The sequence below is a fragment of the Panulirus ornatus genome, chromosome 30 (assembly GCF_036320965.1).
Source record: "Panulirus ornatus isolate Po-2019 chromosome 30, ASM3632096v1, whole genome shotgun sequence".
NCBI lineage: Eukaryota > Metazoa > Arthropoda > Malacostraca > Decapoda > Palinuridae > Panulirus > Panulirus ornatus.
The window spans coordinates 25,711,685-25,738,494 of NC_092253.1; the positions used below are offsets into that span (position 1 = coordinate 25,711,685).

General features: G+C 41.2%; 1 protein-coding gene across 1 annotated transcript in view; it reads right to left on the reverse strand.

The window, feature by feature from the left end:
- Positions 1-26,810, reverse strand: part of LOC139758513 (uncharacterized) — a 211,002-nt gene that overhangs the window by 92,541 nt on the left and 91,651 nt on the right. The window contains 4 exon segments of the mRNA XM_071680016.1: positions 2,554-2,742; positions 5,680-5,771; positions 5,773-5,855; positions 18,128-18,240. Coding sequence (XP_071536117.1) covers positions 2,554-2,742; positions 5,680-5,771; positions 5,773-5,855; positions 18,128-18,240 — 477 coding nt within the window.

Here is a 26,810-nt window from a genome sequence, read left to right on the forward strand (position 1 = left end):
TCTCCAATGCCTGTTCCCACCTGGAACTCCCTCATCAAGGGGGTGGCTATGGCAACAGATTTTTATCTGCATACACCTTAACACATTACACGTTTTATGATTTCTTATCAGGAAGATTCCTTAATGTACTTTTTACATAAACATATTACATTCTGCATGCATTATTTACAGATCTACTTATCATGTACACACACAAAATAGTATTCATATTAAAGATAAATAATCATTCTTCTTTAAAAACAAAGTTAAAGAGAAAATTTCTCTTTTACTCTCAAAATGACTTTTATAGCTGCAGCATAAATCTAGCTTCCCACAGGTAATGACACTATCACACTTTCTTGGATGTTTTATGAATGTCTATGAAACGATAAACAAGTAAGCACTAAGGAAAGCCAAGAAAAAAATCTAAAGGGAACAGAAGGTTCATCAGATTGTAAAACTTGAAATAGCAATCATAACAAAAATACACATGGATTGAATTACAGGGTGACCCAACAGTTGCTGTGTGCCTAAACTACAAACAATAAAACCACCTTAGTATTGTTGTTACAACAAATGGCCAATGAAACTTTTGACATATAGGGCCTGACCTCCCCATCCTCACATACTCCTCTCCTTCCTTTCTCATGCAATGTCTCCAGCATTTCTTCAAACATTAGCATATCCAGATGGTAAAAGGTGTTAATGCAAAAATGGTTTTGTCACCTAAGGCTCAAGCATTTCTGGTGGAACAGGCATTAAATAGTGCAGACCAACATAAAGATAAAGTGCAACAAAAGTATGCTGAAAAGTATCCTGACACTCCTATACCACATCGCAATGTAGTGGAGTGGTTAATTGTTACGTTATGTGAAACTGGATTAGGTGCAGACACACCAAGATCCAACAGGTAGGCAGTATGAATAAAGAACATAATGGATATAACAACCTGCATAATGCAAAGCTCAAAAAGTCCATTTGTAAGTTGGTACAGCAGACTGGCATCTCATATAATAGCACACAGAATGCTGTAGAAGCAGTTGTACCTGCATCCCTAAAATATATAACATTAGTGCATGAATTGAAAGAAAGGAACAACATCAAGCTTGCATGCCAATGCTTTAGACTTAAGTACTACCAACGGAGAGGATATTCTGGACATTACATTCTTTGATATTGAGGCATAGTTTCTTTAATCTGGTTACATCAACACCCAAAACAGCTGCATTTGGTCGGTGACTAATCAGCATGAGATCATGGAGAAACCCTTACATGATTAGAAGGTATGCAGGTGGTGTGCCATATCACAAAATCAAATAAAGAGACTATATTCTTCAGGAACATAATCAACTCGGAACATCACAGTGAAATGATTCTCTTCCACTTCACAGAACATTTGAATAAGGACAAAACTGTTTAAAGCTTCTTCCAACATGTCAATGCTACTGCCCACAAAGGTCATGTCTCCATGAAGCTACTGCATAATGTGCTCCGGGACAGAATAATTTCAAAGGACATTTGGCTACCAAGGTTGCCAAACCTTACAATGAAAGGCACAGTTTACAGAGACAATCCTCACACTCTCCCTTCAAAGAAGGAAGACATTGCAGTTTTCATCAGGAACATCTCTATGATTGATTCATTAAATGTCTTTGCAAACAGAATTAGACAATTAGATGAGCACCTTCAGACACATGGGTGTCATTTCCAACATTTGTTTTACCTTAAGTAAGTATCATTAATGTTCAGAGACTCGCTGAATATACCCATCATGAAAAGTAAGTAAACAGAGACTTTTGGCTCACCCTGTATAAACAAAAATTTTCAGGATCTACAAGTGCATAAACTTACTTTCAATTAAACAGAGATTAAAGATGGATTTCCAATCTGACCACAGTTTCCATTTCCAAGAAGTTAATGCATGTGTCTACAATGTACAGCAATGTGAGATATGGAAGTCCTACCGCAGAGAGGAAGTTTTCATGATGTATGCGACCATTGCTAATAACAAAAGTATCACTTAAGACATGAATCCTGAGTTTGGGGCAGGAAGTACAGCACATGGAGAGAAATTAAACCAATGGTATTCAAATATTTGGAGATTTGTGTGGCTACATAAACCCAAAAATATCAAAGAAAGAATAGAACAATTCTAAAAGTGCGTTACCACATTTTGGTTGATTTTCTTTTTTTTTGCTACCTAGAGTAGCTGAGATCCTAAAAACTATTTTGACAATCTTCTCCATCAGAAGACTGACTTAACACTCATTAGATTTAAAAAACAATCTCATAAAACACTCAACTGTTTGCTTATGAGTGTCACAACAGGATGGTCTATATTGGTGGGCTATCTGAAGAACTGAACAACTTCCTTAGAGTAGCAGTGATTCCTCTGTCAGGTTCAGCTACCTGATATGGTAGGACAGCATAACATCTGTCTTCTAATAATGAATAGTAAAGATAATTCATAACACTATTAAATAAAAAGGCAATTCATGGCATTCTACAGATACTTCTAAAGCCATTTACATTATATACATATGAACTATATGCCAGCAATCTGCACTGACTCACCCTCTTCCTTCAGCTGCTTTCTATAATTTTTACGAGTATTTTGGAACCAGGTTTTAACAACAGCGTAATCAACCCCCAACTGATTGGCAATGGCCATTTGTTCAACAGGCTCTGGGAAGTTGTCATGCTCAAAATGGGCTTCCAAGATATCACGCTGGTTTCCAGTGAAATATGTTGGAGTTCGTCTTCCTGAAATCAAAGGTAAACTGTATGACCAAAAAAGATGACCAAGAAAGAACTGATTCCATACTTATACACTGCATACTGTTTTTCACTTACTGCCTGAGCAAAATTGTTCATAAGATCATACAAGAACCAATTCCCTACACATGAAAATGCAACATTTTTTTCTCAAACATGTGTATCTTTACAGGCAGTTCTCCATATACACAGGAAATATGGATTTTCTTAAACATAAATATTTATTGTAACTTTACTTACTATGTTACATGTCTAATCTGATTCTTTTTGCATAATCAATTGGGTGGTTTATGTGCCCAACACCATGATACACTTCTGAGTAATCACACATTTTTTTCTTTAAACCTAAAAGTTGCTTTCACTTTAGTGAGGGAATTTCAAGAAAAAAAGAGCAACTGCTTTATTTGCACATATTACCACTCTTATGTCATGTATAATATGCTAGAACTGAAACCTATCATCAAATGCTTAGCTCTACATACTATTCCAAGGTTTACCATGACTGTACCATATGCCCTAGCTCAGCCTTCTACCAGCACTCTGCTCCAGTAAACTGGCTACATGCAATTTACTTTTCTTTGCATACTCATATCCAAATGAGTGTTCAGGCTCTGATATTGAAATCTGTACTGGTAAACACATACCTTGTGGTCTTTACCTTCCTGCCCCTTCTGCAGGACACTCTTATAACACAAGAAGCTGGCCACATCCACCATAAGGAACCACGGGTAAAAAAAAATGTGGCAATGTGTGTGTGTGTGTGTGTTTTGGGTAAACACACACAAACTGTACAGTGTTCAGAGTCTTCAGGACCATTTTGGGCATGAAGGCAAATATGCAATATGAGTTGCAAAATGAAGAATTAACACCAAGGATAGAGGAGGAAGAACTTCCCACATAATCTGTGCGAGATGTCAAAGGAAATCAAACGGGAAAGAAGTGGGAGGTTTGAAACTCTCCTCTTCTTGAATCGCAATTTCTAAAAGTTGGAACAGAAAATGGAGTCAAGTAAGGAGTGCTCATCCTCCTCAAAGGCTTAGACTGGAAAGTCTGAATGCATGCAGATGTAAAAAAAAAGTTGAGAAAAACAGAGGGAAGGAAGCAGTCATTCTAGCTCCTAGTGACACAAAGCTCAAGGGTAAGGGGGAATATTGGTTTTGCAATGTTTGATGGGTAAAGTCATGGGTTTGTGTGAGGGAGAGAGCTAAGGAAGTGGTAGCACTTTTGTTGAAGGAGTTATGTGACTGTATCAAAAAAGGTAAGGAAGCAAGCCACTGACCAATGTGGATACATATGAAAACAGATTATAAGAGGTGGATGATTATTAGTGCTTATGCACCTGGAAGCGTGAGGAGTGTGGATGAGATAAGTGTCTTGGGAGGAGCCGATCAGAAGTGTCAGCAATTCTGAAGCACAAGATTGGTATCAATTACGGGATATATGAATGCAAGGTATCCCTGGGGATAGGGGAGAAAGAATACTTCCCAAATATTCCCTGTGTGTCTTAGAAGGCGACTAAAAGCGGAGGGAGTAGGGGGCTGGAAATCCTCCCATCCCATTTTTTACTCTTCCAAAAAAAGGAACAGAGAAGGGAGCCAAGTGAAGATATTCCCTCTAAGGCTCAGTCCTCTGCTCTTAATGCCACCTCGCAAATGTGGAAAACGGCAAGTATGTACAAAGAAAAAACTGAATGCAAGAGTGGGTAATGTGGCAGTTAAGGGTACAACTGAGGACCATGGGGTACTCAGTGATGTGATTGAAATTGGTGAGCAGCTTGAGGAGTTGTGTGCAGAAAAAGGCCTTGTGACGGAATACCTGGTTTCAAAACAGGGAGAATTAAGTAAATGTGGTTGAGTTGGGTTGTCAGTCAGCAGGTGTTTTTTTCATTACTTAATTATACATACACTGACAGGGACAGAAGAGATTAGAAATGCTGTGGAAGAGAAGAAAAAGGCATATGGTAGATAGACTGACCAGAAAGGAAGCTAGATATGAAGGAGCAAAGCGTTTGCTGCTTCCTTCTCCATTCTTATTGTTTCTTCATTAGTCTCCATATACACCGGTTCTGCATTACTGCAATTCTTTGGAGGATTGTTAATTATAAGTACGATACACTTCCTATCCACAGCAATCTTACCCATTATGTAATGTCTGAGGTAACCATCTACTGATATTTCCTGCAATATAATGGAATCCACCATCAAGATGGCTAATCCCCCTCCTTTACTTTCTCAATCCCTTTTGCTCTTGTGCACCCCTTTGGACAGATTAGGGTTGAGTTAAGTTTGTGAGTTTTGTCTCCACATCACTCCAATTCACTCTATCCTGCACATACCTTACACCATCTTACATATTACTTCCTTTGTACCCAAGGAACCCCTTCTATCTTTCTGAGGCTTCCCTTGCACTAAGGAACCTGGATTCTGCTAGCAATTGGTTACATCATATGCAAGTCAGTTTCTGTAAGGAAGTATCATCATGAATAGACAGAGAGGATATAGTTGTTTTAAGGACCTTCTCACTCAAAAAGTTTAAAATCACCTTGCTCCTGGACGGACTGCAGCCTCGAAGCTGCAGGAGCCCTTTACAAGGGTCCTGGGTTGTATAATAAGAATGACAATATCATATCCAGCAAACCTGTAATGGCTCTGACTGGTACATACAATTAGTTGCTTGTACCATCACAGTTACCATAAAAACTTAATTCACATTGTGTTCAGAAATGGCTCTGCATTAAAATATGTAGATTAAAATAAATTTCACACCTAAGTAACAATCCATGCACACTACACTGGAAGTCATGGGTCAGCAAACAGCTTAATTATAACCATAGAAGTAAAAGATGACCTGTGAGTTCTTCTTGCAGGACTTACAATCTAGAAAAAAGAGATTAAGAAACACTGGGAAGTCATGTCTTATACTTACTCTTATACCCAACTGGATCAAATGACTGCCAAAGCCTTTTGTTGGGGACATTACGAGTACTTCTTGTTCTATGAATTACTGGTGTCTCAGTAGGTCACAGCAGGTTGAGGTTCCTGAGGTGCAATCTGAATTGGAATCATTGGTAGAATTGGCACATACCTCTTCTTGCTTGTTACCTAATAACAGAGGCAAAGTTAGATACCCATTATTTTCAAAAGCATGGCAATGAAATATCTTTTTTCTAATTCTATATGGCTAAGGTGCAGTTTATGAATTATTCTTTCAAATATTATGAAGGCTAGCAATGACAAGAAAAATAAAGAAATGAAAAAATAATGCAGATGAATATTTGTTAATCTATGCCTTACACAACTATTGCCACTACAAGGGAGCAGAATTCATACCGAGCCTTTATAATGTAGATACTTTGAAATTCTGGTGATGTGGAACCCCTTTAATAAATAATCTCCCTCTCTCCTCCCATCTTAGCCCTAACCTTCATTTATACCTATCATTACTAGACTTAAAAATATCATCTAACTGTTTTCCACATCCTTCCTTTATATATTCAAACTGTTTACATAATCCATTATCTAATTTCTTCTTCAATTTATTCATTTTATATTCTGTCTTCTGAATAGGTAATTCCTTTGCCTTTCCAGTCCCTTTACTCGGAATCCACTTCTTCAAAATATTTTTTTTTCTATTTTGCTTTGTCGCTGTCTCCTGCGTTTGCGAGGTAGCGCAAGGAAACAGACGAAAGAAATGGCCCAACCCACCCCCATACACATGTATATACATACACGTCCACACACGCAAATATACATACCTATACATCTCAATGTACACATATATATACACACGCAGACATATACATATATACCCATGCACACAATTCACACTGTCTGCCTTTATTCATTCCCATTGCCACCTCGCCACACATGGAATACCATCCCCCTCCCCCCTCATGTGTGCGAGGTAGCGCTAGGAAAAGACAACAAAGGCCCCATTTGTTCATACTCAGTCTCTAGCTGTCATGTAATAATGCCCGAAACCACAGCTCCCTTTCCACATCCAGGCCCCACACAACTTTCCATGGTTTACCCCAGACGCTTCACATGCCCTGATTCAATCCATTGACAGCACGTCAACCCCGGTATACCACATCGATCCAATTCACTCTATTCCTTGCCCTCCTTTCACCCTCCTGAATGTTCAGGCCCCGATCACTCAAAATCTTTTTCACTCCATCTTTCCGCCTCCAATTTGGTCTCCCACTTCTCCTCGTTCCCTCCACCTCCGACACATATATCCTCTTGGTCAATCTTTCCTCACTCATTCTCTCCATGTGCCCAAACCATTTCAAAACACCCTCTTCTGCTCTCTCAACCACGCTCTTTTTATTTCCACACATCTCTCTTACCCTTACATTACTTACTCGATCAAACCACCTCACACCACACACTGTCCTCAAACATCTCATTTCCCACCCTCCTGCGCACAACTCCATCCATAGCCCACGCCTCGCAACCATACAACATTGTTGGAACCACTATTCCTTCAAACATACCCATTTTTGCTTTCCGAGATAATGTTTTTGACTTCCACACATTCTTCAAGGCTCCCAGGATTTTCACCCCCTCCCCCACCCTATGACTCACTTCCGCTTCCATGGTTCCATCCGCTGCCAGATCCACTCCCTGATATCTAAAACACTTTACTTCCTCCAGTTTTTCTCCATTCAAACTTACCTCCCAATTGACTTGACCCTCAACCCTACTGTACCTAATAACCTTGCTCTTATTCACATTTACTCTTAACTTTCTTCTTTCACACACTTTACCAAACTCAGTCACCAGCTTCTGCAGTTTCTCACATGAACCAGCCACCAGTGCTGTATCATCAGCAAACAACAACTGACTCACTTCCCAAGCTCTCTCATCCACAACAGACTTCATACTTGCCCCTCTTTCCAAAACTCTTGCATTCACCTCCCTAACAACCCCAACCATAAACAAATTAAACAACCATGGAGACATCACACACCCCTGCCGCAAACCTACATTCACTGAGAACCAATCACTTTCCTCTCTTCCTACACGTACACATGCCTTACATCCTCGCAATTTACATTCTATCAATGATTCTTAATCAAACAGTCTGATGGTAATAATAAAAATTCATTGGATCTTAAAAGTACAGTTTACAGCAATCCCAACAAAACTCACAATGCCTAATCTTCTGTCGTTCATTCATTTGAGCTCTAACAATCTGTACACCTTTCAGAACCGTAATCTCTCAAAAACTATTCATCTTGCGCCCATACGAAGATAAGAAGTCGACTATGAACCTGTGAAAAGCATGTTTTTGCAAGAATATTACCTTGCCCTTAACCCATGAAGTTCTCTTAAAACATAATTGAAGCCATATGGATGACACCAGACAGGCAACTACACAATGCAAGTGCAATATCAAATACAAAAAAGAGTAAAATACCTTACAAGGTGGTTTGAAAAAATTACTCAAAACCACTGCTGTAATCACCCATGCCCTATCCTTGACATCATGTTGTCACATTCCCACACCTGAGATGTTTACAACATCAGTCTCAAACCCTCAAAGTTCATCTTAGGATGAACCAAACCCTTCATGGGAAGGTGATGAAGCACATATAAGCTTAAAAGTAAGTGAAGATTCTAGCTAAAACATGCCTTTCACAAGCTCAAAGTTTTCTTTTTAAGCAAATCCCTCTTTTGTCCTTCACCCATGCAGTCAAACCACACTAAATGAAATGGGAGGAGGCTCCACCAAGTAGGCAAAAACGCTTAGATAACCAGCCATAAAACAAAAGTCTCTAGTTACTAGTCTACTTAAGATGATATCTAGGAGTCATCTCTTGTTGAAGTACTAACATGGCACAACCTTTCCCAGGGTAGTACGTTTTTATGAAGGGAAAAGTGTTTCAAGGCTTTGCTAAACATTTGTGAAAAACAAAAATCAACATTAATCATGAGTCTATCTTCCCAATGCAAATGGCCTAAATTGTCCCTACTTACTCAGCTGATCTTAAATTTTACTTTTACTCTTCAAAAACTCACTCCCAAAAGCTTCAAATCTTATAAGTTTTACAGCAAACCAAGTAAAATACTACGTCAGAAATTCAAAAAAATGATACGTAGGACAGAAATAAAAAAAATGATACAAAGTGACTTGGCATCCTTTGTATAGGAGTCAATCTTACCCACAACAGCATTTAAAATGTCAAATTATACAAAGGTTAATAAATGGAGGGACTGGGAGGTAGGTCAATTGCTATTTGCACATAACATAGTTTTTTCAATAAACCACACAAGTTGGTGTCTTAGTTTGCAATGGTTTCTGAGGGAAGATGAGAGCAAATGTGAACAAATGTAGGTAATGAGGTATATCATGAGGGTGGGGCAAGATGGTTTGAGTGCGAGTTTGAATGGGGACAACGCGGAGGAAGTAGAGTGCTTTTGGTACCTTTGCAACGCACAGTTCCTAAGGGATAAACATGAGTCACAGGGTGAGAGAATGGGCTATGATCCTGGGTGCAATAAGGGGTGTATGGAAGGAAAGGTCAGTGTCTGTTAGGGTCAAGATGGGTATGTCTGAAGGTAGAGCAGTCCCAACAGTTGTAAGGATGTGTCTTAAGTCTTGAATGTAAAAGTATGAAGAGTACAAACTTGTTAAAATGAAATGCCTGATGATGCCTGCTCACCCCTAGTCTCATGCGCTATACATGCCTTCTTCACTCTCTCGTTCAAAACCCACCCATACAACTTACCAGGTATAATCAACAAACTTATATCTCTGAAGTTTGAACACTCAACTTTATCCCCATTGCCTTTATACGATGGCACTATAAATGACTTGCACCAATCCTTAGACACCTTATCATGATCCCTAAATACAATGAATATCCATAAAAACCAATCAACAACAGTCATCCCCTTCCTTAATAAATTCAACAGCAGACCATCCACTCCAGCTGCCTTGCTGAATTTCATCTCATGCAAAGCTTTCGCCACCTCTTCTTTCTTCACCAAACCACTCTCCAAAACTTTCCCACTTCAAATGCCACCCAAACCAAAACACCCTTATCATCAAACATGATTAACAATCCTTCAAAATACTCACTACAATTCCTCACTTCATCACTACATGTGATCACTTACCTTTCGTCCCCTTCATTAATGTTCCCATTTGTTCTCGTCTTTCACATGTTATCTACCTCCATCCAAAACATCTTTATATTTTTTTGTTTTATTTATTTTGCTTTGTCGCTGTCTCCTGTGTTAGCAAGGTAGAGCAAGGAAACAGACGAAAGAACGGCCCAACCCACCCACATACACATGTATATACATACACGTCCACACACGCAAATATACATACCTATACATCTCAACGTATACATATATATACACACACAGACATATACATACATACACATGTACATAATTCATACTGTCTACCTTTACTCATTCCCATCGCCACCCCGCCACATATGAAATAACAACCCCCTCCCCCCTCATGAGTGTGAGATAGCGATAGGAAAAGACAACAAAGGCCCCATTCGTTCACACTCGGTCTCTAGCTGTCATGCAATAATGCACTGAAACCACAGCTCCCTTTCCACATCCAGGCCCCACAGAACTTTCCATGGTTTACCCAGACACTTCACATGCCCTGATTCAATCCACTGACAGCATGTTGACCCCGGTATACCGCATCGTTCCAATTCACTCTATTCCTTGCACACCTTTCACCCTCCTGAATGTTCAGGCCCCGATCACTCAAAATCTTTTTCTCTCCATCTTTCCACCTAAAAAGAGTGTGGCTGAGAGCAGAAGAGGGTATTTTGAAATGGTTTGGGCACATGGAGAGAATAAGTGAGGAAAGATTGACCAAGAGGATATATGTGTCGGAGGTGGAGGGAACGAGAAGTGGGAGACCAAATTGGAGGTGGAAAGATGGAGTGAAAAAGATTTTGAGTGATCAGGGACTGAACATGTAGGAGGGTGAAAGGCGGGCAAGGAATAGAGTGAATTGGTTCGATGTGGTATACCGGGGTCGACGTGCTGTCAATGGATTGAATCAGGGCATGTGAAGCATCTGAGGTAAACCATGGAAAGTTCTGTGGGGCCTGGATGTGGAAAGGGAGCTGTGGTTTCGGGCATTATTGCATGACAGCTAGAGACTGAATGTGAACGAATGGGGCCTTTGTTGTCTTTTCCTAGCGCTACCTCGCACACATGAGGGGAGATGGGGATGTTATTCCATGTGTGGCGAGGTGGCGATGGGAATGAATAAAGGCAGACAGTGTGAATTGTGTGCATGTGTATATATGTAGGTGTCTGTGTGTGTATATATATGTGTACATTGAGATGTATGGGTATGTATATTTGCGTGTGTGGACGTGTATGTATATACATGTGTATGGGGGTGGGTTGGGCCATTTCTTTCGTCTGTTTCCTTGTGCTACCTCGCAAACGAGAGAGACAGCGACAAAGCAAAATAAATAAATAAATCTATCAAAGCATTCACCTGATCCACACATCCTCTACCACTTCTGAAACCACACTGCTCTTCCCCAATCTGATGCTCTGTACATGCCTTCACCCTCTCAATCAATACCCTCCCATATAATTTACCAGGAATACTCAACAAACTTATACCTCTGTAATTTGAGCACTCACTTTCATCCCCTTCGTCTTTGTACAATGGCACTATGCAAGCATTCCGCCAATCCTCAGGCACCTCACCATGAGTCATACATACATTAAATAACCTTACCAACCAGTCAACAATACAGTCACCCCCTCTTTTAATAAATTCCACTGCAAAACCATCCAAACTTGCTGCCTTGCCGGCTTTCGTCTTCCGCAAAGCTTTTATTACCTCTTCTCTGTTTACCTAATCATTTTCCCTAACCCTCTCACTTTGCATACCACCTAAAACCAAAACACCCTATATCTGCCACTCTATCATCAAACACATTCAACAAACCTTCAAAATACTCACTCCATCTCCTTCTCACATCACTACTACTTTTTATCACCTCCCCATTAGCCCCATTCACTGAAGTTCCCATTTGTTCACTTGTCTTACGCACTTTATTTACCTCCTTCCAAAACATCTTTTTATTCTCGCTAAAATTTAATGATACTCTCTCACCCCAACTCTCATTTGCCCTCTTTTTCACCTCTTGCATCTTTCTCTTGATCTCCTCCCTCTTTCTTTTATACATCTCCAACTCATTTGCATTATTTCCCTTACATACTCCTGCTGCTTTCTCTTATACATCTCCTAATCCTTTGGACTCCTTCCCTGTAAGTACTGCTCAAACAACTCTCTTTTCTCTTTCACAAGCAACTTTACTTCTTCATCCCACCTTTCACTACCCTTCCTAATCTACCCATCTCCCACCTTTCACAAGCCACATGCATCTTTTGGACATGCCATCACTGCAACCCTATATACCTCCCATTCCTCATCCACTCCCCTTGCTTAATTTACTCACCCTTTGCTATTCTACACTCAATGTCTCCTGGTATTTCTTCACATGAGTCTCCTTTCCAAGCTCACTTACTCTCATCACTCTTTTCTTTCCAATATTTTTTCCTCTTTTTCGAAAACCTCTACAAATCTTTATCCTCACCTCCACATGATAGTGATCAGACATCCCACAAGCTGCCCCTCTCAGCACATTCACATCTAAAAGTCTCTCTTCTACACACCTATCAATTAACATGTAATCTAATACTATCAGTTCACATATACATACTTGTGTATGTTTCTCTTTTTAAACTCGGTATTCCAAATCACCAGTCTTTTTTCAGCATACAACTCCATAAACTCTTCACCATTTTCATTCATAACACTGAATAACCCATGCACTCCAATTATGCCCTCCCCTGCCACATTACTTACCTTTGCTTTTAAATCACTCATCACTAATACCCAATCTCTTATGCCAAAACTGCTAACACACTTGTCTTTCATGATCTTTCTTTTCATGGCCAGGTGCATTAGCACCCACTTTCAGTTTTACCCATATCAATCTAGAATTGCTTCCGTACATTCTATCACACAGCTCCCACAACTCCAGCTTCAGAAGTAGTGCTTCTCCTTCCTTAGCTCTTGCCCTCCTGCCAATCCCTGACTTTATTCCAAGTGCTACTCATTCCTTAGCTCTTGCCCTCTTACCAATTCCTGACTTTATTCTAAAGACATTTCCAAACCATTCTTTCCCCTCAACCTTCAGTTTTGTTTCACTCAGAGTTAAAACATAAAGGTTTCTTTCCTTAAACAGACTACATATCTCTCCTCTCTTCTCATCTTGGTTACATTATGACACATTTAGACATCCTAGACAAAGCATTCAAGAAGGATGAGTATAAGGAAATAAATTCTAGATTGATGTGGATGAAGAGAGATGGGTGATTATTGGTGCTTATGCACATAGCCATGAGAACAAAGATTATGAGAGGCAAGTATTTTGGGAGCAGCTGAGTAAGTGCAGCAGCAGTTTTGATATAAGAGACTGGGTATTAGTGATGGGTGATTTAAACAAAAAGGCAAGTAATGTGACAATTGAAGGTATAATTGGGGTTCATGAGGTATTCAATGTTGCTACTGGAAATAGCAAAGAGCTTGTGGAGTTGGATGTGGAAAAAGACTGGTGACTAGGAATACCTGGGTTAATGAGATAGTATCATTTCTGTTTCTTTTTGCCGTCTCCCACGTTAGCAAGGTAGTGCAAAGAAACAGACAAGCCATCCACATACACGTGTATATACAAAAAAGCCCACGTACACACATATAAATACATACACACAAATTACATGGGAGAGTAGGTGAGATTGTCAATGGGCATTATCACATTATATATCAACAGAGAAGAGGTAGTAAAAGCTTTGCGGAAGATGAAAGCCAGCAAGGCAGCAGGTTTGGATGGTATTGCAGTGGAATTTATTAAAAAAGGGGGTGACTGTATTGTTGACTGGTTGGTAAGGTTATTTAATGTATGTATGACTCATGGTGAGGTGCCTGAGGATTGGCGGAATGCGTGCATTGTGCCATTGTACAAAGGCAAAGGGGATAAGAGTGAGTGCTCAAATTACAGAGGTATAAGTTTGTTGAGTATTCCTGGTAAATTATATGGGAGGGTATTGATTGAGAGGGTGAAGGCATGTACAGAGCATCAGATTGGGGAAGAGCAGTGTGGTTTCAGAAGTGGTAGAGGATGTGTGGATCAGGAGTTTGCTTTGAAGAATGCATGTGAGCAATTCTTAGAAAAGCAAATAGATTTGTATGTAGCATTTATGGATCTGGAGAAGGCATATGATAGAGTTGATAGAGATGCTCTGTGGAAGGTATTAAGAATATATGGTGTGGGAGGCAAGTTGTTAGAAGCAGTGAAAAGTTTTTATCGAGGATGTAAGGCATGTGTACGTGTAGGAAGAGAGGAAAGTGACTGGTTCTCAGTGAATGTAGGTTTGCGGCAGGGGTGTGTGATGTCTCCATGGTTGTTTAATTTGTTTATGGATGGGGTTGTTAGGGAGGTGAATGCAAGAGTTTTGGAAAGAGGGGCAAGTATGAAGTCTGTTGGGGATGAGAGAGCTTGGGAAGTGAGTCAGTTGCTGTTCGCTGATGATACAGCGCTGGTGGCTGATTCATGTGAGAAACTGCAGAAGCTGGTGACTGAGTTTGGTAAAGTGTGTGAAAGAAGAAAGTTAAGAGTAAATGTGAATAAGAGCAAGGTTATTAGGTACAGTAGGGTTGAGGGTCAAGTCAATTGGGAGGTGAGTTTGAATGGAGAAAAACTGGAGGAAGTGAAGTGTTTTAGATATCTGGGAGTGGATCTGGCAGCGGATGGAACCATGGAAGCAGAAGTGGATCATAGGGTGGGGGAGGGGGCGAAAATTCTGGGAGCCTTGAAGAATGTGTGGAAGTCGAGAACATTATCTCGGAAAGCAAAAATGGGTATGTTTGAAGGAATAGTGGTTCCAACAATGTTGTATGGTTGCGAGGCGTGGGCTATGGATAGAGTTGTGCGCAGGAGGATGGATGTGCTGGAAATGAGATGTTTGAGGACAATGTGTGGTGTGAGGTGGTTTGATCAAGTAACGTAAGGGTAAGAGAGATGTGTGGAAATAAAAAGAGCGTGGTTGAGAGAGCAGAAGAGGGTGTTTTGAAATGGTTTGGGCACATGGAGAATGAGTGAGGAAAGACTGACCAAGAGGATATATGTGTCGGAGGTGGAGGGAACGAGGAGAAGAGGGAGACCAAATTGGAGGTGGAAAGATGGAGTGAAAAAGATTTTGTGTGATCGGGGCCTGAACATGCAGGAGGGTGAAAGGAGGGCAAGGAATAGAGTGAATTGGAGCGATGTGGTATACCGGGGTTGACGTGCTGTCAGTGGATTGAATCAAGGCATGTGAAGCGTCTGGGGTAAACCATGGAAAGCTGTGTAGGTATGTATATTTGCGTGTGTGGACGTATGTATATACATGTGTATGGGGGTGGGTTGGGCCATTTCTTTCGTCTGTTTCCTTGCGCTACCTCGCAAACGCGGGAGACAGCGACAAAGCAAAAAAAAAAAAAAAAAATATCAATTGATAGGTATCTAAAAGAGAGACTTTTGGATGTAAATGTGCAGAGAGGGAATGTCTTGAGGAGGCAAGGGTGAAGAGTTGTAAAGGTTTTTGAAAAAGAGGAAACAATGTCAGGGAGAAGAGACTGGTGTGAGTAAGTGTGTTTGGAAAAGAGATTTATTTGAAGAAATACCAGGAGATCGAGTGTACAATGGAAAAAAGTGAAAGCAAACAAAGTAAGGGAGTGGGTGAGGAATGGGTGGTATTTTGGGAAGCAGTGATGGCATGTGCAAGAGATGCATGTGGCATGTGAAAAGTGGGAGGCGAGCAGATTAGAAAGGGTAGTAAGAGGAGGGATGAAGAAGCGGTGGGAAGAAAAAGCTGTAAGTCTAAGAAAAAAGAGAGGAATTTGGACTGCACTTACAGGGAAGGAGTGCAAAGGATTAGGAGATGTAATCGAGAAAGTGGTAGGAGGTCAAAGGTAAGGTGCAGGGGTTGAAAAAGAGGGCAAACAAGTGTTGGGGTGAGTGAGTATCAATAGGCTTTAGGGAGAATAAATAGATGTTTTGGACAGAGGTAAATAATGTGTGAAAGACAAGAGAACAAATGGGAACATCAGTGAAGGGGCAAAAGGATAAGTGATAACATGTAGTGATGACGTGAGGAGATGCAGTGAGCATTTTGAAGGATTGATAAATTTGCTTGATGATAAGAGTGGTGGATATGGGGTATTTTGGTCGGGGTGGTATGCAAAGTGAGATTGTCATGGAGAGTGGTTTGATGGAGACAGAATAGGTGACGAAAGCCTTGTGGAAGATGAAATGTGGCAAGGTGGTTGGAATGGATGTTATTGCAGTTGAATCTATTGATTGCTTGGTAAGGATATTCAATGTATGTAGGGATCATGGCAAAGTGCCAAAGGATTTGTGGAATGCATTTATAGCACCACTGTATAAAGGCAAAGGGGATAAAGGTAAATGTTCAAACTAAAGAGTTAAAAGTTTGTGAAGTAAACCAGACAAGTTGTATGAGAGGGTACTGATTGAGAGGGTGAAGGCATATACAGAGCATCAGATTGGGGAGAAGCAGTGTGGCTTCAGAAGTGGTAGGGGAAGTGTAGATCAGGTGTTTGCTTTAAAGAATGTGAGTGAGAAATACTTGGAAAAACACATGGATTTATATCTGACATATATGGATCTGGAGGAGGTATATGACAGGGTTGATAAGAGATGCTTTGTGGAGGTCTTAAGAATGTATGGTGTGGGAGGTAAGCAGCTTGAAGCAGTGAGAAGTCTTCAACAAGAGTGTACAAGCAGTAGGAGAGGATAGTGAAAGGTTCCAAGTGAAGGTTAGTCTGTGGAAGGGGTGTATGATGTCACCATGGATGTTTGACTTGTTTATGGATGGGGTGGTGAGGGAGGTAAATACAAGAGTCTTGAAGAGAGGGGCAAGTATGCGGTCTGCAGGTATGAGAGGGCCTGGGAAGTGAGGCAGTTGTTGCTCACTAATGATACAGCACTGGAGGCTGATTCAAGTGAAAAATTGCAAAAGTTGGTGACTGAATTTGGAAGTGTGCTAAAGGAGAAAGTTGATAGTAAATGTGAATAAAAGCAAGGGCATTAGTCTCAGCAGGGTTGAAGGGTAAGTTAGTTGGGAAGAAATTTTGAATGGAGAAAAATAGGAAGAGGTAGTGTCTTAGTTATCAGGCAGTGAATTTCGCAGCATATGGAACCACAGAAGTGGAAGTGAGGGGGAGGGGGTGAAGGTACCGGGGGCGATGAAGATTGTGTAGAGAGAACATTAAATCAGATTGCAACATGGGTATGTTTGATGGAAGAGTGTTTCCAACAAAATTATATGGTTGCGAGGCATGGGCTTTAGATACAGTTGAGTAGAAAAGGGTGGATGTGTCAGAAATGAAACGTTTGATGACAATATGTGGTGTAATGTGATTTTAACGAGTAAGTAATAAAAGGGTAGGAGAGATGTGCGGTAATATAAAGAGTGTGGTTGAGAGAGCAGAAGAGGGTGTGTTGAAATGGTTTGGACATATGGAGAGAATGAGAGAGGAAAACTTGACAAAGAGGATATATGTGTCAGAAGTGGAGGGAACAAGGAAAACCAGATCAAAATGGAAATGGAAGGATGGAGTGAAATAATTCCGAGTGATCAGGGCCTGAACACACAAGAGGGTGAATGACATGCGTAAAATAGAGAGAATTGGAATGATGTGGTATGCTGCAGTCAACATGCCATCAATGGACCGAAACAGGCATGAGAAAATTCCAAGGTAAACCACAGAAAGGTCTGGGGTATCTTGATGTGGACAGCAACAATGGTTTCGTTGCATTATACATGACATCCTGTGTATGGATGTGAGCAAATGCGGGCTTTCTTCATCTGTTTTCTGGCACTACCTCACTGATGCTAACAGGCCTTAAAGCCTTCACAGAGTATGGTGGAAGGGTAAGAAGAATATCTGCAAGTCTAAAATGCATACACTTGGCTCAAACCATGCTTGATACACATACTTGTTTTATAAGCTACCTATCTTGAAAAAACTAAATAATGCCTCAAAAAGCTGCTTCATACAAAAAGCCTACACTCAAAGCACAAACAATGAGGATGAGGTGTGTCTATCTACAGCTATCTCAATACAAGATAAATCAACCATCATCCATCAATGGTAATTGTTACACTTTTTAAAGTACATAGCACAGTGGTGAATGAAGAGCTACCTTTACTACCATAATTCTTTCATATCTCCACCCATAACTTTAAAATAAAACCATTCTTATGCCATACAACTCTCATACTAAGTACATTACCTGGTGGGACACTTGTGAGTCTTGGGTGATTATCTGATCTGGGATATCAGTGTTCTCCTTCACATTTTTCAAACCATCAGTTGAGCTGTGATTTTTACTGCATGAATTCACCTCTGCAAAATAAGCAGAAAATGAGTTCTTACTTTTCTAGGTCAATAATCAAGGAAGGAGCAAGCAAGAGAATACACAAAGCTCTCAGACTCTAAGCCAGCTGCATTTAGATTGCAAACCACACGAACTGAAAGGATGTTCCATGGAAAGCTAGTCCCACCTGTATTACAGCCCAGTTATTGAGAGTTAAACAAGAAAGCAGGGATATCATTTGGAAAATATAAAAACAGCTGTCTCAGTGTAGAGTTTTCAAGTCATCAACTAGATTTTTTTTTTTTTTTTTTTTTTTGCTTTGTCGCTGTCTCCCACGTTTGCGAGGTAGCGCAAGGAAACAGACGAAAGAAATGGCCCCCCCCATACACATGTATATACATACGTCCACACACGCAAATATACATACCTACACAGCTTTCCATGGTTTACCCCAGACGCTTCACATACCTTGATTCAATCCACTGACAGCACGTCAACCCCGGTATACCACATCGCTCCAATTCACTCTATTCCTTGCCCTCCTTTCACCCTCCTGCATGTTCAGGCCCCGATCACACAAAATCTTTTTCACTCCATCTTTCCACCTCCAATTTGGTCTCCCTCTTCTCCTCGTTCCCTCCACCTCCGACACATATATCCTCTTGGTCAATCTTTCCTCACTCATTCTCTCCATGTGCCCAAACCACTTCAAAACACCCTCTTCTGCTCTCTCAACCACGCTCTTTTCATTTCCACACATCTCTCTTACCCTTACGTTACTTACTCGATCAAACCACCTCACACCACACATTGTCCTCAAACATCTCATTTCCAGCACATCCATCCTCCTGCGCACAACTCTATCCATAGCCCACGCCTCGCAACCATACAACATTGTTGGAACCACTATTCCTTCAAACATACCCATTTTTGCTTTCCGAGATAATGTTCTTGACTTCCACACATTCTTCAAGGCTCCCAGAATTTTCGCCCCCTCCCCCACCCTATGATCCACTTCCACTTCCATGGTTCCATCCGCTGCCAGATCCACTCCCAGATATCTAAAACACTTCACTTCCTCCAGTTTTTCTCCATTCAAACTCACCTCCCAATTGACTTGACCCTCAACCCTACTGTACCTAATAACCTTGCTCTTATTCACATTTACTCTTAACTTTCTTCTTTCACACACTTTACCAAACTCAGTCACCAGCTTCTGCAGTTTCTCACATGAATCAGCCACCAGCACTGTATCATCAGCGAACAGCAACTGACTCACTTCCCAAGCTCTCTCATCCCCAACAGACTTCATACTTGCCCCTCTTTCCAAAACTCTTGCATTCACCTCCCTAACAACCCCATCCATAAACAAATTAAACAACCATGGAGACATCACACACCCCTGCCGCAAACCTACATTCACTGAGAACCAATCACTTTCCTCTCTTCCTACACGTACACATGCCTTACATCCTCGATAAAAACTTTTCACTGCTTCTAACAACTTGCCTCCCACACCATATATTCTTAATACCTTCCACAGAGCATCTCTATCAACTCTATCATATGCCTTCTCCAGATCCATAAATGCTACATACAAATCCATTTGCTTTTCTAAGTATTTCTCACATACATTCTTCAAAGCAAACACCTGATCCACACATCCTCTACCACTTCTGAAACCACACTGCTCTTCCCCAATCTGATGCTCTGTACATGCCTTCACCCTCTCAATCAATACCCTCCCATATAATTTACCAGGGATACTCAACAAACTTATCTTTCTTTCAAACTATTCGCCATTTCCCGCGTTAGCGAGGTAGCGTTAAGAACAGAGAACTGGGCCTTTGAGGGAATATCCTCACCTGGCCCCTTCTCTGTTCCTTCTTTTGGGAAAAAAAAAAAAAAAAAGAAAAAAAAAAAAAATGAGAGGGGAGGATTTCCAGCCCCCCGCTCCCTCCCCTTTTAGTTGCCTTCTACGACACGCAGGGAATACGTGGGAAGTATTCTTTCTCCCCTATCCCCAGGGATAGCAACAAACTTATACCTCTGTAATTTGAGCACTCACTCTTATCCCCTTTGCCTTTGTACAATGGCACTATGCACGCATTCCGCCAATCCTCAGGCACCTCACCATGAGTCATACATACATTAAATAACCTTACCAACCAGTCAACAATACAGTCACCCCCTTTTTTAATAAAATCCACTGCAATACCATCCAAACCCGCTGCCTTGCCGGCTTTCATCTTCTGCAAAGCTTTTAGTACCTCTTCTCTGTTTACCAAATCATTTTCCCTAACCCTCTCACTTTGCACACCACCTTGACCAAAACACCCTATATCTGCCACTCTATCATCAAACACATTCAACAAACCTTCAAAATACTCACTCCATCTCCTTCTCACATCACCACTACTTGTTATCACCTCCCCATTTGTGCCCTTCACTGAAGTCCCTATTTGCTCCCTTGTCTTACGCACTTTATTTACCTCCTTCCAGAACATCTTTTTATTCTCCCTAAAATTTAATGATACTCTCTCACCCCAACTCTCATTTGCCCTTTTTTTCACCTCTTGCACCTTTCTCTTGACCTCCTGTCTCTTTCTTTTATACGTCTCCCACTCAATTGCATTTTTTCCCTGCAAAAATCGTCCAAATGCCTCTCTCTTCTCTTTCACTAATACTCTTACTTCTTCATCCCACCACTCACTACCCTTTCTAATCAACCCACCTCCCACTCTTCTCATGCCACAAGCATCTTTTGCGCAATCTATCACTGATTCCCTAAATACATCCCATTCCTCCCCTAACTCCCCTTACTTCCATTGTTCTCACCTTTTTCCATTCTGTATTCAGTCTCTCCTGTTCCAGGTTAATCTGTTTCAAGCAGAGCATACCCCAAGCAAAATCCAAACTAGAGTTATGGGTCTTATGCTAATAAATTCTTTAGATGTTCGAAACCACTGTACATAACATACAGTTTGATGATTTAATGGGTCTCATGAAACCCTCAAGTTACAATCCTGGCTACATTCCAGACTTAGCTTATCATAAAAGGTATAACTCTGGCAAAATCTAAACTTGAGTTATGGGCCTTATGCCAAAAAATTCTTTACATCCAGGGAAACAACTGTATAAAGTATATAATTTGATGAGCTTGATGTGATCCTTATGGGTCAGGCCACACATATTTCCAGTTACCTTCACTTACCCAGGGCAGGACTCATACATCACACAAATGTATGATGGATGGAAAGATGGATAAACAGATGGATGAACAGCAGACACTGAACAATGATGATGACTAACAAAGTAGTCCCTGGTGCCTGCCATGCTATACATGTGACAAAAATAATAAGCTCAAGAATAAGTAACCTCATCATCACTAGAAACTGCACATCACTTCAAGGAAAGTTTTCTTATTCACTATTTACAAGGGCTAGGCTGTGCTAGAAATGAAGGTATGCCAGCGACAAGATCATTTCCTTTACACTAGTTACTATACAATTATTTGACACCATATAGACATTCCAAAATAATATATGTATCCTCAATCAACAAGAGTATGAAACAATAGCAAAGATGTGAAAAATACAAACTATTAAAAAGTCTTCTTTCTCTTCATACCTGTATAGTTTCTTGAGTTACTGAGGTAGTCCCAGAAACAGAGAAAGTAAAGGCCTCATTTACTCACATGTAAGCATAATATCCCTGGAGATACGGGAGAAAGAATACTTCCAAAGCATTCCCCGCCAGTCGTAGAAGGCGAATAAAGGTGACGGAAATGGGGATCTAAAAACCCTCCCCTCCTTATATTTTAACTTCTAAAAGGGGAAACAGAGGGAGTCGTGCAGGGAGTGCTCATCCTCCTTAAAGGCTCAGATTAGGGTGCCTAAATGTGTGTAGGTGTAACCAAGATGAGAAAAAAGGAGAGATAGGTAGTATGTTTGAAGAAAGGAACCTGGATGTTTTGGCTCTGAATGAAAAGAAGCTCAAGGGTACAGGGGAAGAGGGGAAGAGTGATTTGGGAATGTCTTGGGAGCAAAGTCAGGGGTTGGTGAGAGGACAAGAACAAAGGAAGGAGCACTACCACTCCTGAAGCAGAAGACTCAGGAGTATGTGATAGTGTAAAAATGTAAACTCTAGATTGATATGGGTAAAACTGAAAGTGGATGGAGAGAGATGGGTGATTATTGATGCATATGCACCTGGGCATGAGAAGAAAGATCATGACAGGCAAGTGTTTTGGGAGCAGCTGAGTCAGTGTGTTAGCAGCTTTGATGCACGAGACCAGGTTATAGTGATGGGTGATTTGAATGCAAAGGTGAGTAATGTGGCAACTGAGGGTATAAATGGTGTACATGGGGGCATTCAGTGTTGTAAATGGAAATGGTGAAGAGCTTGTAGATTTGTGTGCTGAAGAAGGACTGGCAATTGGGAATAAGTGGTTTAAAAATAATAGAGATATACATAAGTATATGTATGTAAGTAGGAGAGATGGCCAAAAAGCATTATTGGATTGTGTGTTAACTGATAGGTGCATGAAAAAGAGACTTTTGGAAGTAAATGTGCAGAGAGGGGCAACTGGAGGGATGTCTGATCATTATCTTGTGGAGGTGAAGGTGAAGATTTGTAGAGGCTTTCAGAAAAGAAGAGAGAATGTTGGGGTGAAGAGAGTGGTGAGAGTAAGTGAGCTTGGAGAGGAGACTTGTGTGAAGAAGTACCAAGAGAGATTGAGTTCAGAATGGCAAAACGTGAGAGCAAATAACGTAAGGGGAATGGGGAGGAATGGGATGTACTTAGGGAAGCAATGAAGGTGTGCGCAAAAGATGCCTATGGCATGAGAAAGGTGGGAGGTGGGCAGATCAGAAAGGGTAGTAAGTGGTGGAATGACGCAGTAAGATTGTTAGTGAAAGAGAAGAGAGAGGCATTTGGATGATTTTTGCAGGGAAATAGTGCAAATGACCAGGAGATGTATAAAAAAAAGAGGCAGGAGGTCATGAGAATGGTGCAAGAGGTGAAACAGAAGGCGAATGAGAGTTGGGGTGAGAGAGTCTCGTTAAATCTTAGGGAGAATAAAAAGATGTTAGAAGGAGGTAAATAAAGTGCGTAAGACAAGAGAACAAATGGGAACATCGGTGAAGAGGACAAATGGGGAGGTAATAACAAATAGTGGAAGTGAGAAGGAGATGGAGTGATTACTTTGAAGGTCTGTTGAATGTGTTTTGATGATAGAGTGGCAGATATAGGGTGTTTTGGTCGAGGTGGTGTGTGAAGTGAGAGGGTAAGGGAGAACAGTTTGGTAAACAGGGAAGAGGAAGTGAAAGCTTTGTGGAAGATGAAAGCTGGCAAGGTGGTGAGTTTGGATGGTACTGCTGTGGAATTTATCAAAAAAGGGGGTGACTGTTATTGACTGGGTGGTCAGGATATTCACTGTATGTATGGCTCATGGTGAAGTGCCTGAGGATTGGCGGAATGCATACATAGTGCCACTGTATAAAGGCAAAGGGGATAAAGGGGAGTGTTCAAACTACAGAGGTATAAGTTTTTTGAGTATTCCTGGGAAATCATATGGGAGGGTATTGATTGAGAGGGAAAAGGCATGTACAGAGCATCAGACTGGGGAAAAGCAGTGTGTTTTCAGAAGTGGCAGAGGATGTAATGATCTGGTGTTTGCTTTGAAGAATGTGAGAAATACTTAGAAAAACAGATGGATTTGTATGTAGCATTTATGAATCTGGAGAAGGCATAAGGCAGAGTTAATAGAGACGCTCTGTGGAAAGAATTGAGTATATGGTGTGGGAGGTAAGTTGTTAGAAGCAGTGAAATGTTTTTATCGAGGATGTAAAGCATGTGTATGAGTAGGAAGAGAGGGAAGTGACTGGTTCACAGTAAACGTCGGTTTGCGGCAGGGGTGCATAATATCTCCATGGTTGTTTAATTTGTTTATGGATGGTGTTGTTAGCAAGGTGAATGTAAGAGTTCTGGAGAGAGGGGCAAGTATGCAGTCTGTTGGGGATGAGAGGGCTTGGAAAAAGAGTCAGTTGTTGTTCGCTGATGATACAGCGCTGGTGGCTGATTCGGGTGAGAAACTGCAGAAGTTGGTGACTGAGTTTGGTAAAGTGTGTGAAAGGAGAAAGCTGAGAGTAAATGTGAATAAAAGCAAGGTTATTAGGTTCAGTAGGGTTGAGGAACAAGTTAATTGGAAGGTAAGTTTGAATGGAGAAAAACTGGAGGAAGTGAAGTGTTTTAGATATCTGGGAGTAGATTTGGCAATGGATGGGACCATGGAAGCAGAAGTGAGTCACAGGGAGGGGAAGTGGGCAATGGTTCTGGGAGCGTTGACTAATGTGTGGAAGGCAAGAATGTTATCTCAGAGAGCAAAAATGGGTATGTTTGAAGGAATAGTGGTTCCAACAATGTTATATGGTTGTGATGCATAGGGTATAGATTGGGTTTTGCAGAGGTAGGCGGATGTGTTGGAAATGAGATGTTGGCGGACAATATGTGGTGTGAGGTGGCTTGATCAAGTAAGAGATAGAAGGGTGTGAGATGTGTGGTAATAAAAAGAGTGGTTGAGAGAGCAGAAGAGGGTGTATTGAAATGGTTTGGTCAAATGGAGAGAATGAGTGAGGAAAGATTGACAAAGAGAATATGTGTGTCTGGTGGAGGGTGGAGGGAATGAGGAGAAGTGAGAGATCAAATTGGAGGTGGAAGGATCGAGTGAAAAAGATTCTGAGCAATCGGGGAGGGTGAAAAGCATGCAAGGAATAGAGTGAATTGGAACGATGTGGCATACTGGGGTGGACATGCTGTCAATGGATTGAACTAGGGCATGTGAAGCGTCTGGAATAAACCATGGAAAGGTCTGTGGGGCCTGTATGTGGAAAGGGAGCTGTGGTTTCAGTGCGTTACACAAGACAGCTAGAGACTGAGTGTGAACAAATGTGGCCTTTTTTGTCTGTTCCTAGCATTGCCCCATTGGAGGTGGGGGAGAGCTATTTCGTGCATGGTGGCAGCAAGTATATATATGTACATGTGTTTATATGTATATGTCTGAGTATGTATATGTATGTATACGTTGAAATGTATATGTATGTGCGTGTGTGGGCATTTATGTACATACATGTGTATGTGGGTGGGTTGGGCCATTTCTTCGTCTGTTTCCTTGTGCTACCTCACTAACGTGGGAGATGGCGGTTAAGCATTCATTTTTTTTTATCATACTCAGTCAGTTTCCCGCATTAGCAAGGTAGTGCAAGGAAACAGACAAAGTATAATTTTTTTTTTTTTTTTTTTTTTTGCTTTGTCGCTGTCTCCCTGCGTTTGCGAGGTAGCGCAAGGAAACAGACGAAAGAAATGGCCCAACCCACCCCATACACATGTATATACATACGTCCACACACACGCAAATATACATACCTACACAGCTTTCCATGGTTTACCCCAGACGCTTCACATGCCTTGATTCAATCCACTGACGGCACGTCGACCCCGGTATACCACATCGCTCCAATTCACTCTATTCCTTGCCCTCCTTTCACCCTCCTGCATGTTCAGGCCCCGATCATACAAAATCTTTTTCACTCCATCTTTCCACCTCCAATTTGGTCTCCCTCTTCTCCTCGTTCCCTCCACCTCCGACACATATATCCTCTTGGTCAATCTTTCCTCACTCATTCTCTCCATGTGACCACACCATTTCAAAACACCCTCTTCTGCTCTCTCAACCACGCTCTTTTTATTTCCACACATCTCTCTTATCCTTACGTTACTTACTCGATCAAACCACCTCACACCACACATTGTCCTCAAACATCTCATTTCCAGCACATCCATCCTCCTGCGCACAACTCTATCCATAGTCCACGCCTCGCAACAATACAACATTGTTGGAACCACTATTCCTTCAAACATACCCATTTTTGCTTTCCGAGATAATGTTCTCGACTTCCACACATTCTTCAAGGCTCCCAGAATTTTCGCCCCCTCCCCCACCCAATGATCCACTTCCGCTTCCATGGTTCCATCCGCTGCCAGATCCACTCCCAGATATCTAAAACACTTCACTTCCTCCAGTTTTTCTCCATTCAAACTCACCTCCCAATTGACTTGACCCTCAACCCTACTGTACCTAATAACCTTGCTCTTATTCACATTTACTGGAGCGTTATTGGATTACGTGTTAATTGACAGGCGCGCGAAAGAGAGACTTTTGGATGTTAATGTGCTGAGAGGTGCAACTGGAGGGATGTCTGATCATTATCTTGTGGAGGCTAAGGTGAAGATTTGTATGGGTTTTCAGAAAAGAAGAGTGAATGTTGGGGTAAAGAGGGTGGTGAGAGTAAGTGAGCTTGGGAAGGAGACTTGTGTGAGGAAGTACCAGGAGAGACTGAGTACAGAATGGAAAAAGGTGAGAACAATGGAAGTAAGGGGAGTGGGGGAGGAATGGGATGTATTTAGGGAATCAGTGATGGATTGCGCAAAAGATGCTTGTGGCATGAGAAGAGTGGGAGGTGGGTTGATTAGAAAGGGTAGTGAGTGGTGGGATGAAGAAGTAAGAGTATTAGTGAAAGAGAAGAGAGAGGCATTTGGA